Source organism: Oreochromis aureus, linkage group 15 (genome assembly GCF_013358895.1).
Source record: "Oreochromis aureus strain Israel breed Guangdong linkage group 15, ZZ_aureus, whole genome shotgun sequence".
NCBI lineage: Eukaryota > Metazoa > Chordata > Actinopteri > Cichliformes > Cichlidae > Oreochromis > Oreochromis aureus.
The window spans coordinates 5,673,118-5,686,520 of record NC_052956.1 but is presented as its reverse complement, the minus strand read 5'-3'; the positions used below and the strand labels follow the sequence as shown (position 1 = coordinate 5,686,520).

Sequence of the window (13,403 nt, the reverse complement as noted above, 5' to 3'; positions counted from 1 at the left end):
TATTTTATTTTGGGGGTTGAATTTCCATGCAGGAAATAGAAACAACCACTCAAGTGTTCATGCATAAAAATAATCCCTGACTGGGCCTCTTAGGTGTTCTTGTGTCTCCATGTTTTTCCTTCTTTCTTCTTGCACTGTTTAATCTGGCATTAAACAATTTGTTTCCCAGATGTTATCTGGTTTCAGCATTAGTTGGCTGCACTGTAGGATTATGTTTATTAATGGAGTTATCACAAGAGAAATCTGCACTGAGCACCCTGAGCGGTGCAGTAACATATTGATTTTTGTGTCCAAACCAAAATGTGTGTGCCTGAAACCTTTTCACAAAGGGAACCAAACCGAGGAAATTTTCTTATGAAGCAAACCACTGCCACCAAGTGGGCAAACTTTTTACATGCATGCTTTGGTGGATGTAGATCAGAGCTGTTGTTAAATGAAGGTGGCAGAAAACATGATTATCTTGTGTGGCACGGCTCAGATTTGAGTAAGGAAATGACTATCTGATAATTTCTAAAAGGGTTGCAAAATTTTCCGTAATAACGCACTTTTTTACCTTCTTACTTCCTTTCTTGTAGGGTCAAATGTCAGATTGCTTTTGAGTTCACATCACCACTCTTGTCAGAGTGGCAGAAAACTGAAAGCCTAAAGAGTCTCACAGGCCTGTTTTGTTTACTGATAAACCTGGCATCCTTGAGATGCCTCTCTGCTTTATCGCTCTGTCTTTCTGAGGCAACTGCAGTATGCTAATCCTTGAAGACTTCAGCTCCCACCTGCCAGCCCTCATTATTTTCATGCTATTTTTGAGATAAACAATGCAGAGTAGCTTAGTGCCAGCGAGATTTCCCTCCATCGTACAGTAATGAAGATGGAGATGGCAAACGGGCCCAAAGGCAAAGAAAGAGACTTCATCAAATATTTGCCTATACCAAGGTCAGTTACTTTGAGACTGCACGATGCTGATCACATTACTATTTAAAATGAAAAACTTTTCAAATTTTTATGTTTAAGCTGAATTTCAGATGTATTATATTCACCAGCTTCTGATTAGTGCTACATTGCACATTGCATTTCAGATGCAGATGGTTTGGAATCCACAGGCCCAGACATCATCCCTCACATCACTAAGGATGTAAACGGCAACAATGGTAAGAACAGTTTTTTTGTTTAGATTTAATGTACTACATATCAAATTTTATTCCATGGGTATGAATTAAATTAGTCTCCATTTTGAAATAGTGATGCTCATTGTCAAGAGGAAGTTGAGGAACAATCAACCCTTCTTGTTTCTACTAAATTTCTAGTTTTTATTTGAAATAATTTTTCGTCTTTCTTTCAAACAGTGGAGAGGTGACCAGAAGAGAACTGTTCAAGCAGACTGCATGTTTCAGTTATTTGGAGTCTTGGAAATGCACTCAAAGTTTTAAGCTGCAGAATGTGAAGGAACCAGCTCACATGTTTAAGTGGATATAGGTACTCAAGAAGTACTGAAGAGTTCCAGTTGCGCATCAATAGCTGGGATGATTTTGTATGTAAATCTTATCATTTAGAAAGCCTTCTTAAGTTAACAAATTGTTTTGCTTCCAGACTTGATGTCCAACCACAGGGCAAGTAAAATCAATGAACAGTATGTAAGAAACATTAAGCTGGAAACTACCTATTTACAATAACTCGTGAATTTCTACTTGTAGTAAAATTCCAGTGTGGCATCAGCTATTCAGTACAAGGGGTTAAATGCTGATTTTTAAACACAAAAGCAACACGGAGCCCTTCTTCCTTTTCATTATCTCCATCCCTCCCCCAAACTCTTGGATCTCTTGGTCTGATCTCCAACACCTTTATCCGCATGCATACAATTACCCCCTTCCCCCCTTTCGCCCTCACACTTATGACCATTAACATGAGCACAATAGCTAAAACAGAGAGGAGGCGGCAAGCAGAAACCACAAAACCAGTCTCAAAGCTCATTGTTATTCTTTAGCCACTGGCTGGGTTTGACCTGCTCGTCTGCAGTTATATAAAGGGATTTTGTTCTTTATTTTTGCCTTGCTTACGTTTTGCACAGCATGCAGTTTGTTAATATGAATAAACTGCCTATGCCTCACTTCCTCTGGGTCATAACGCACTGTGGAATGAACAATTTCACCTGTTAAGTGGTCCAATTCATCCTACCAGACAATCAAATCAGGATTCAGTTGATGGAGTACAAGATTAGATATGTTCAAAAAGGGGTTGTTGGTATCCATCTAAAAACTTGGAAGGATGACCAAGTTATTTAGAAAAAGTAGAGGTATTCAACTATTTCCTGATCTTCCATACGTTTGCAGAAACAAGGGGTGGTTTTAATGCTTTGCACCAGGTAACCCGTGTTCATGAGCTGACATAAAGCACTGCACTTCTTAGGTTCATATGCAGTAAAATGAAGCAAAACCTGTGCTGAGAAGGAAAAAAAAAAAAAAAACATGCCAGCATTCTTAACTGTACACATTTCAGACATGTAACGAAAAACAAATGCTCAGGTCAAATTTAGAATAAATTTATTATGGGGAATCCATAGGGTGCACAATACAAAAGAGTAGCTTATGAAAAGACAAATGTTCACAGATATTTTACTGATGTAGGTAGTTCTAATATTAAGATGTGTGCACAATGACACGTATTCATACATTCAGTTTTTAGCTTGTTTTTTTTCACAAAATTAGATTCAGTTAAAAAAAAAAAAAAAAAATACAACAACACAATGATAAAATACTCTGAAGTAGATACTCAGAGTGTGTATCACATTCTCATTGCAATGATGTCAGATACTGCCTCAAATCACTGGTGTGACAAAAATATGCACAAGATGTCAAGAGAAAAGTGTCACCCGAAATGGAAACCTCCTCGATTTGGTCTGTTAAACATAATTTTTTAGCATACAGGAACCTTTTTAAGGTGGCCATTTAATCCAAGAATGTCAAGATCCTTTCCTCTAAATCTAACCCAGTAGTTAAATGGAGTGGAAAAGGAGTCAAGGTCTTCTGGTTGACAAACCAGTGTTGATTTGCACCGCTGTCACTCCTGCCTCCAATGATGCATGGAGGCACGAGGTGAAAAGAACACCATGTGCATATTTCTGCGGTATCACTGGCCTATTGATAACAGGGCAGTAACTGACATGCTGGGAGATGGAACTAGATGGTGTAATGGCTCATGTAGTACATCCAACAGTGTAATGGTACTATGAACTACTAAGTTTCTAGACAAAAGTCAAGCCAGCATGTCAAAATCTTAAGATCATTTAAAAACTACCTAAATCGTCAGCTCACCAAGTCGCTTCCTAATGTGTATTACAAAAACAAAACAAACAAAAAAAAAAACAACAACAACCTGAAAGGAAAATGCAACCCTGTTTTTTCATAACAAAAAGTAATCTTATCTGAATACTAACACTGTTGTTTACATTCAAAGAAATAAAAAAAAAACCAAAACATTAAATCCCCAGGCCAATTACAACGAAAGACTTACACTTAAGCATCAAGAATTAAAGAAAAAATAAAAAGTTAAAGAAAGAAAAATAAGGACACCTGAATAATATAGTGGGGATGGGGATAAAAGGAGAATGTAGGAGACACAGGTTCAAACAAAATGGCACAAAACAAAAGCTTTGAACTGCCTTTTGCCTGGAGGGTAACATGCAGGGTTTAAATGGACCCACAGCTCAGTTTCTTTTCACACATGTGCATGTGCAAATGTCCAGGAGGGAGGAATGACCTACTGGGGTGGTACTGGGGGGGAGGAAAGGACACAATGCATTTAAATGCTAAGCCCAAGTATACAGTCTTTTAGAACATTAGAATATAAGGCAACAATGTGTAGGTAGTTTGTTTAGAACAAAACGCTGAGGTATGAACGTGACGTCGACTAGCAGAGCTTTCATTTTGCTCCCGAATGCCAATTTTTAAGTGGCATAAAAGCTTTTAAGCATGAATTAGTGACACCCCGTGATGCAAGGCTCGCTTCCACATGTAGTAGGTTGAGCGAGGGGTGAACGGGAAGTAGGACCTGAATTCTTTAAATGTGGGGAAGGATTTCTCCTCAAAGCGCTGCTGTAGGAAGAGCTTGGCCTTTGCCTTGAAGTTGGCCAGAGTCACAACATCCATCGGAAACATCGGCTCACCTACAGGTGCCTTTCTCTGAAGGATGTGGGTGGGGACAAAGGGGGGCATGGTGGGCCTTTCTAGAAATTTAGGGCTCTCAACAAATGGGGCTACATGCTGACTCTCCACCCTGCTTTCAGTGGTCTGATTTTCTGTACCTGTGCTCTCTAGCGTCTTGAGGACATTGGCCTTTGTGTTCTGGGTGACCATTTTCTTCTTGTGGTTCTGGCTACTACGCCACAGCCAATAGAGACAAGTCGACATGGAGGGGAATTTCATCTTAAACTTTGCCAAGGACCATTTGGCCTTCTGGACGTGCAACTTTGCAGCTTCTCTGAGCTGTTTTTTGCTCATATATGCAAGCCTGTAGCTTCTGTGTTTTTGTCTGTATATCCTCATCTTTGCCAAAGCAGGCTGGCTGACATTGTGCAGCTCTGGTGACAGACTTTTAGGGCTTTGACTCTTGTCTGAGCTATCCTCACTGCTGCCAGTGCTGGCTTTGTACCCTCTGTTGAACAGCATGGCTTCTCTTCTCCAGTTGTAGTAGGTCGATCTTGAGATTCCTGGAAAATTTCTTTTAAAGATCCTGAAGGGCAAGGATGTGTTCATGGCAATGCAATTTTGCAGGCAGCGCTTAGCTTCCTGCATATGTAGCACATTGTGAGCACGTTCTGCATCCAGCTTGCCAAGGTTGAGGCCAAACATACCTGCCACGCTATCATTGGGATCCAGTTCATCCTGCTTTGCATCAGGTGATGACCAGGCTTCCTGCTCTGTGCTATCTCCTGAACTCGTCTCCCCAGTCGAAGAGGTGTTGGAGAATTTTCCTCCAGATTTCAGGAGCTCATGCTTCCAGTTGTAATAGGATGACCTAGAGATCTCGGGGAAGAACTGTTTAAACACGTGCAAAGGGATGAGCTTGCCTGATAAGTAGCAAGCTTGCAAGAAATGTTTAGCCTCATACCTGGCTGCTGACTTTTTGCAGTGTTCCTGCGTCTGCCTCTTCCAACGATAGAAGGTCCTCTTGGTGATGTTGTACTTGTCTTTCAGACTGGGATAAGAAAGCTGGGGGTCCTGATTCTGCTCGTCACTCTTAATGGCTGGCACACTCTGTGTGCTGTTAGGGCTTTCAAACGTAAGCTCATTTGTGCGCACTAATGCCACAAAATGATTGGGTCTGAATGATGATTCGGACTGCAACTCGCCAGACCACATAATGTGGATGGTTTGGGGCTCAAAGTCTTTCGGGCAGGTCCTCGGGCGTATGATTCTGTTAAAATAGGGTCTGATCTTCAGATTGAACATGGGGTAGATGGAGTAGATGTTGAACTGAAGAACTGATGACAGGGCATACACATGCCACATGTTAGCATAGGTGCCAGGGAAGCAGGAAGCTTTAACATCTGCATCAAAGATGGCCTCTAATACTGTTCCAGGCAGGTTTACCATGTCCTCAGACTCTTCAGCACACAGACTGAAGCGAACAGCCTGCAGCATCATTTTAGAATCTATCATCCCAGACAAGTAGTATCTCTTCCACAGTGCCATTTCCACTGTGGTTCGTACCTGTGAGGGACAACAACAGGGGCAAAGAAAATTTTTGTTATTATGCTTCTGTTCACCACCAGTGAATTTTAAAATTCAAGTGTAGACTTTCAACTTTAATTGAAGGTGTCTTTACAAACATTTTGCATTAACTGCTGAGGAATTGCAATTACAATTTTTATACATAGTCCCCATTTTCACAGGCTCAAAACTATTTGGATAATGGACTGACAAGTACTTTGATGGCCATGTGAGTTTTTTTGCTTGTTATTTCATGACAAATGGCAGATATAAATTTGCATATAATTTTCACTTTCACTGTAATTTTAAATATGACACCCAAAAGACATGTCAGTACAAGTGAGAGAGGCTAGTGTTGGGCTGAAGGAAAACAAAAGGAGTGGCCAAATCAACAATCTGGTCTATTCTCAAAAAGAATAAATGTACTGGTCAGCTCAGAAACACCAAAAGGCCTAAAGCCTAGATTATACACAGTTTCAGACATGGTCAGCTGGCGACCCAGCAACCAAGCAGTCATTCCCATTATACTTCTTTGAAGTCCTGGGTTCATGGATAGTTGGTACACTGTTATGCAAATTCTCCACTGACGAGTCTGTCAATCATAAAAAATAGGCAGGCACGTAGACATTCACATAGACCAACTCTCTAACCGTCTGATGACAAAATTTTGGACATGAAGAGTATGAACCCCACCTAAAAGACCACAAAGGACAACTAAAGTGCATAAGGACAAAATTATTTCTATGGTTAAGGAAAAAAACAACTTGACAAGTCAAGATCACAGGAGTTAGCTTACAATCAAGAGACAACTTTATGGAATAATAAATGGAAATACAGAGGGGTTTTTTTTTTTTAATAACGTGCAAATTACAGATTATATTCAAGAACAAGAAGTCCAGATTAGACTTTGCCAGAAAACATCTGGAAAATGTTCTTTGAACAGATGAAACCAAGATTAACCTTACCCTTAAGGTTTGGTCACATATCCTGATCACTCACTCTGAACCCAAACGAAACCCCAAACTGCTTAAGCTTATATCCTTTAAAAAAAAAAAAAAAGTGACAAGATATTAAAGGACCACTTGTTTCTTATGAAGCTTCTGCTATGATGCATGCCACATGAGAACTCATTCTCAGTTTGGAATAAAAGCTATACTTCTTTAGAGTTCTCTCACCGGGTGGACTGCTAGCAGTCAATACCCCTACACTGAAAAACAGTGATTACAATAGTAATAACTGTTTGATTAAAACAGCTTGATGAAGCTCTAAACACATGAGACACTGATCAACAGTCATTTCTCCTGCTGCACAGATTAAATATTCTTTTCACAGTTGACATCATATTGGAGTTGATTGAGAGCATTTCTGAGTGAGGATGATTGTGGTTCTTACTCCAGAATGTTTAAGAATTTAAGAAGTGGGCTTTTAAAAACAGACTGCATTCATAGTAGATTTGTTCTGACAGCATTTTATATTGAAATTTCACAATGAAAATTAGTTGTTAAATGCAGACGAGCCTAAGGTTTGAAAGTACAAAAGACCTGAAAATGTTATGCCGGCATTGATGCAATGCTGATACCTTTGCAAGTGCAAAAAAGTAGAAAAAACATTAGTGGGAAGAAAATGCCTTTTGCAACTCTTTTTAAAAAGATTGGTAAAATTGTAGGTTTTCATCTTCAAACTTTTTTGAGATATCCATACTAATTGCTTTAAAAAATATATCTAAAAATGTATTTGACATATCATTGTTTATGTCAAATTTGAAGTTATAAAAATTTCTGGCAAATCGGAGGTTGTTTTAACAGATACGTTCTAAAAATATGATGATTTGAGATGGAATAAGCCTTTTGTGACCCCTAACCCGATCCCTATTCGCTTATAATGATGATGATTTTGAATCATGCATTCAATATATGACTGAAGTGCACAATTTCAAGGGGTTTTGCACGAGAAATTGGAGTACATTTTAGGGATGACAGCCATTTTATATAGTCTCCCATTTTTAAAGGCTCAAAATTGATTGGACAAGCAGTCTCATGGCCAGGTAAGGTCTTTTTAATTGTTATTTCAACTGAGGGGCCATAATAACTGAAAATTGATTCAAAGTGTTAAATTAGATTTTACAGATTTTCACTGTAATTTTAAATACGACATCCAAAGACATGTCAGGGCAAGTGAACAAGCACATCAGTCAGCTCTGCAACACACACAAAAAATATCCAAAAGATCACAGAAGGCAACTAAAAGTACAAAATGAGAGAATTATTTGAGTGTTAAGAAAAACCTGGTTGATAATTTCTAATCAAATCAAGAACACTCTTAGGAAGCTTGCCACATCATTTTAAAAGTAAATAATAAAAGAGATACATTAATGTAAATATGAAAGCTTTACAATTAGGTTCAAACCACTGGTTACACTGAAGAACAAGGGGCCATATTAGACTAAAACCATCTATCAAACCCTGCACCTAGTTGAGATGAACGTGTACCAGTATGATGGGAAAAGAAAAAACTTCCCATTATATGTCAGACACAGTGGCAGTGTTATGGCCTGGGTGTGTACGGCTGCCAGTGTAACTACAGGATCACCTCTGAAGTGTACAAAGCTGGTCAGACAGTGCTTCAAAGTGCAAAAGAATGATGACCCCAAAAAAAAAAAAAAAAAAAAAAAAAAATAATTCCAAAAGTAACACAAAAGTGTATCAAGGAAAAGAAATGAGATACTTTTCCACCGGTCAAGTCAGTCACCAGGTCACAACCCAGCAGAACGTGTTTCAGTGATGGAAGATAAAACTAAAGACAGACAAACCCTCAAAAAAGACCTAGCAGCACATCTCAAGGGAGGAAATCCAGCACTTGGTGGTCCATGTGTTCTAGACTTCAGGCAGTCACAGCAAATTATTTTTATCCAGTGATTAAAAACAATCCTTATATTTAACATTACATAGCTTTGCTAATTAAATTAAAACGTGAGGCTGTGTATAGAAATGACTGTAGTTCTTAAATATGTTTTCCCTTCCACCAAAACCAGGGGTAACCTTTTTGAAACGAAGCAGTAAATTTAGACCATTAGCGCACAAGATCCTGCTTACCTGTAGCTCCAAGCTCAGTCCAGTGTTGCCCACTAACAGCAAGCTGATTGCATCAAACAGTAAGTTGCCTTCTCCATCACAGTTTAGAGGAAGGAGGCCCCTGGGTGCATCAGCTGGGTACAAACCATGAGCAGCATCGTCCACTCCTGCCCACTCAGGGAAATCCTGACAGGTGGTCTTAGGCAGCTGAAAGGCAGCGAGGACTTGCTCCACCTTCTGGGCCACTTTGGTCACTGCATCCAGGCCAGGGCTCTCTGTGGCCTCCTGGAGCTCTCCCAGAGCAGACAGCATGACCTCATCCCTCTGCACCATACCTGTGGATCACACCAGAGCTGCAAGGAAGGAGGAGTAGATAAGACCTAAAGGAAAAACAGTGGGGGGGGGAGAACAATTCCAGATCCCGGGAAAACTGAAGATTATCTGAGATTTAATTATTTAAACTCTTAAAAATCACTGGTAAATCTTATCCCAGTGCCTTTATCGCAAGTAAACTACATTACTGAGATTACTGTGGCTGACACATGTAAAAGCAGCAACTGCAACAACTTTAATCTTGAGTTACCAAATGCTGTTAGTAACAAATAACTCCACACCACCTCCTCCTTAATTAAGGAAAGGCTAACCTGAAAGTTAAAGCATGTCTGTACTACTCATCTGAGCGAGTTTTATTTAAAATGTAAAATTATTATGTTTTCTGCAGAAGCACAACGTATTCACGTGATAAAATGTTGATTATCAATTATAAAATTAAAGGGAGCCCAAAATATTGCTAGAAGCTCTCACCTGCAGCTAACAGCCCTGATCCCTCCTACAGTGAAGCCAGTGAGTCAACACAGGTATGACACAGTTACATTACAAACACTAGAATCTCCTAATGCGTCAAAGCTAAACCAAAATAAAACTGGATTAAACTAAACAGGTCCTATGCTTCTGTGAAATAACACCTTTTAATTATTTAAAATATCATAAAACGTTATGTTTAAACTTCAGATATAGTCCCGTTAATTGAAAGAAGAACAAAAAAAACACATTATTTTAACTCAAATGAGTGCATCACACTTCCGTAGATTTACAGGTCGCCTAATAAAAATGCAGTCAACAAAAAGTCTGTAAAATTGATCTGGGTCATGGTGGCCCGTGATGAATATTATTTTTGTCTTTATTAAAATAGAGAAATGGTTAGCTGCATTATTTAAAGAACAAAAAAGAAATTAAGACAATAAATCCGAACAATTTCAAAGTCATTACCTAGTATATGGCTCAATTTGCGCTGCGCCATGGCCTGTTTATTTTTGGGGTTTTATTTACCCGTTTTGCTGTTTTCTGCCACGCTTATTGATTACTTTAAAAAACATACGAGTAATGCCTTCTTATTCACCAAAAAAACTGAACGAACACCGAACAGTAACTCCACATCACAACCCAAAACAATGATGGAAGCCATCATCTTTCTTACCTGAGCGTCCAGTGACCTAAGATGAGTATCAATGAAAACCACGTACTCTTACTGGTCTCTTACTGGAGGGTTTCACAGATCATAGATTGCTTTCACCCTGCGAGTCTTTTAGTCCATTGCATCGGTTTAACCTCTGGGAGTCCTGTTCGCCGGTGTGCAGTTGAGATTTGGACATCGATTAGCAACACCTCCCTTCAGGAAACAGTCGACGGACGACCCTGGACGCCTCTCGCCCTCCCTCCCAGCGAAACACCTCCTCCTTTTCTCGTCTTCCCCGCCTGCTCCTCCTCACATCGTGCCAGGGTCAATTTCAAAGTGAAGTGTTAACAGGAGCAAATGTGTTAGGGGCCATAAGAAGAAGGTACTTGTAGTTTTTTTCCTCAGTGCGTTTCGGCTTGTTTTTGTTCACACTGAAAAGTTCATTTTCAAGGTTATTTGTCAAGTGCTTTCGGGTTCAGAGAGCAGCAGGGGCTCATTTTTGCTTCATTAACTGACCAACCTTACGTTTAGGCTGCATAAAAATACACGTTGTCAGTTTATTTTTTATTGTATTTTTTCTTCCACTCAGAAGACTGCAAATCAGTTTTAGGTTGTCCAGGGCAGACAGTAGTGTAAAGCGCTACTTAGTTATTGAAGTGGATATGTGTAGACAGGGTGTGGACATGAGAGTAGGAAAAGGCTCCAGAAGCCCAGGTCAACTTGTTTCTCTACTGTATCACTTTTAACACCTCCTCTCCTGCCTTTTGCAGGATTTCAGTAATCAAGGCCTTTTGTTCCACACACACACAGACACACACACACACAATCCCAGTGACTCTACTCAACCCCCCACAGCTGGAGGACACCCTCTCTGACTTTTTCTTTAACCTCCCAAACTCCCCCATTGCATTCACACACCAGGGGACAAGAGCATTTGTCCCCCCAAAGATCTGTGCACTCCAAGGTCTGAGCAGACTCACTGGTGCCTCAGTTCACCGGGGTTCAAGGCTTTGGTCTTAAGCTTATCAGCTAATTGGTCAATGTGTGAATGTGGTTGCTCGTGTGGGGGGTTTACAGTAGAATGGGTACATTTTACACTTTGGTTTGTATAGTTAACACTGCAAATAATGCATACAAACACCCACTTGTTAAAAGGTGCAGCTCTAGATGTGTGGACAATTTCTCTTCCTTCCTTTAGATTTGCATCCATTGTCTTAGTTTAAAGTTTAAAAACATGTGGACATCCACAGAAAGGGTTCACTAAAACTTAGATTTTGAAAGATGATGACTACAGTGACACAGAAATCACAAAGTTTCCAAAGTGAGAACAGAAACAGACAAAGAAGCTTTTAAATGTGCTGCCATATTTTTTTTTTTTTGCCTGAATAATCTATAGAAGGAACTGAAACTGTCAGAAATTGCTACTGCAGGGGAGTTTAGGTTGGTTTCAAAAAGCTTGAGAACATAGTTCTTTTCGCCGATAAAGCTACTCTGAAATTCATTTGAAACTGAATCCCGTTTTTCCGTAAGACTGCATATGAGTTGGATTTTGTCTTCCCTAGCTTGTACAGTGTGGCAGTGCTATTTTGGCAAGGTCCATCTGGAAAGGGTGATTTTTGATCTCAGCAAGAGTCCACTTGGATGAATAGAGTGTGAGCGATTACATCATTACAAATTTGACTGAAAAGTACATTTTATGTAGTTCTAGTTCAGTAACATTTTAAACCATCTTCATGTCTGCTGTTAAATTTCATCTGTACTTTAGTGGCTTTCAGGCAATTGGCAGAAAAGGTGCTCTATCCATCTTCACTTCTTGCATTCCTATGTTTGAACATTAAAATAAGCGTATGTCTTCAGAATCTGATAAAGATGTTTGCTTCTACTTAACATTGTATGGAATAAGTGCCTTTAGCCAATTCCAGTAAGGCTCCTCATGTGTATTCATGCCACCTTTCTTGTCAGTGTTTGTGTCTTCACCATCTCCTCAACCCCCGCAGACTCCTGGCTTTAGCCTTAGGTGTGTAGATTAGCTGTGCTGCGCTGCACTGTGAACACAGTAGTGGGCTGGCTGCAAGTATTTAAAATGTAAATAGGGCAGCACCGGGACCGGCTCCGGGAATTTCTTACCTGCTGTGGATGCATGTCTGTGTGTAAGTGTGAGAAAGAAGGGACAGAGCTTCAGATTGCATCTAACATTGCACTCTACACAAATTTAATTTACAATGATGGCACAAATTGCTGAGTGGTTAGTTTCTTGTAGTCCATTACTTGCGTGAAAATGCAACTTTGCTTATGTGTTATCCATCAGGTGTTTTGTTTGTGTACATGTGTTTCAGTTTCTCCACCTGGTTTGCAGAGCGATTAATTTAATTTAACGAGTATTACAATTTGCACAAGAGTGGCCAAACATGGAACTGATTTGGCAAAATCTAAATATTTTTAAATATTTTTAAAAATTCTTTTTTTTTTTTTTTTAAAAAAAACCCCTGAATTTAACTTAAACTTATCAAGTTTAAGTGTTTTTAAACTTGATATTGTACAGCCAGATATTTCTGGAACTTAACATATAAAGCATACAGTCATTAACAAATTATTTGACCACCAACCAATGTATGGTTTACATGTTGGAACTGCCCAGTACTGTGTTATGCTTCTGTAATGGTTAATCCACCAATATGCCCAGGCTCTTTAACCAAAATGTTGTTTTTATTGTTAAAATATAATTACTGTTGCTATCAATGAATTTTTTTTTTAAATATTGTTTAAAAAGCACATTATTATGTTTGATAAAGTTTTTTACTTACATTCCTAAACATAAAAATTAGTTTTAGAGGTTGAATGTGCTGGTTTCAAAGTGGGAATTTTTAATTTAAATGTGACAAAATTAATAGTTCTTTATATCCATGTAGCAAATAGATGCAAATCTATCCTGTATGAAAGTCTCATGCTTCCACTATAGTAATATTAAAATAAAAACACAAGTTCTGATGTCAGGAAGGTCTTTGTGTAAGCATTCACACAGTTAAAATAGAAATCTAGGAATGTGTTCAGAATCAGAATCAGAAAGACTTTATTTATCCCCAAGGGGCAATTAAGATGTTTGTGGTTTCATGATGTCCCACATTGTTTCTATATACTAAATTATTTTACAGTAGGTTCAGTTAAACTGGTCTT

General features: G+C 39.1%; 1 protein-coding gene across 4 annotated transcripts; it reads right to left on the bottom strand.

The window, feature by feature from the left end:
* Positions 1-2,547: 2,547 nt before the first annotated feature.
* Positions 2,548-10,443, bottom strand: vrtn (vertebrae development associated). Of its 4 annotated transcripts, none has more exons than XM_039598687.1 (3): positions 10,251-10,443; positions 8,795-9,153; positions 2,548-5,702 (listed from the first exon to the last, which is right to left on the bottom strand). In XM_039598687.1, the coding sequence occupies exons 2-3, from the start codon at positions 9,104-9,106 to the stop codon at positions 3,957-3,959; spliced, it is 2,058 nt and encodes a 685-aa protein (XP_039454621.1). In that variant the 5' UTR covers positions 9,107-9,153; positions 10,251-10,443; the 3' UTR covers positions 2,548-3,956. The 4 variants fall into 4 exon arrangements, with proteins under 4 accessions (XP_039454621.1, XP_039454620.1, XP_031610936.1 ...); XM_039598686.1 differs by having other exon boundaries at positions 8,795-9,126; XM_031755076.2 differs by having other exon boundaries at positions 8,795-9,108.
* Between the last annotated feature and the right edge of the window lie 2,960 nt (positions 10,444-13,403).

Bases quoted from the DNA above. Each gene is read 5' to 3' on its own strand.
- vrtn (XM_039598687.1), bottom strand. From the start codon at position 9,106: ATGGTGCAGAGGGATGAGGTCATGCTGTCTGCTCTGGGAGAGCTCCAG. The intron at 5,703-8,794 runs GTAAGCAGGATC...TGTCCCTCACAG, and splicing joins GACTGAGCTTGGAGCTACAG to GTACGAACCACAGTGGAAAT.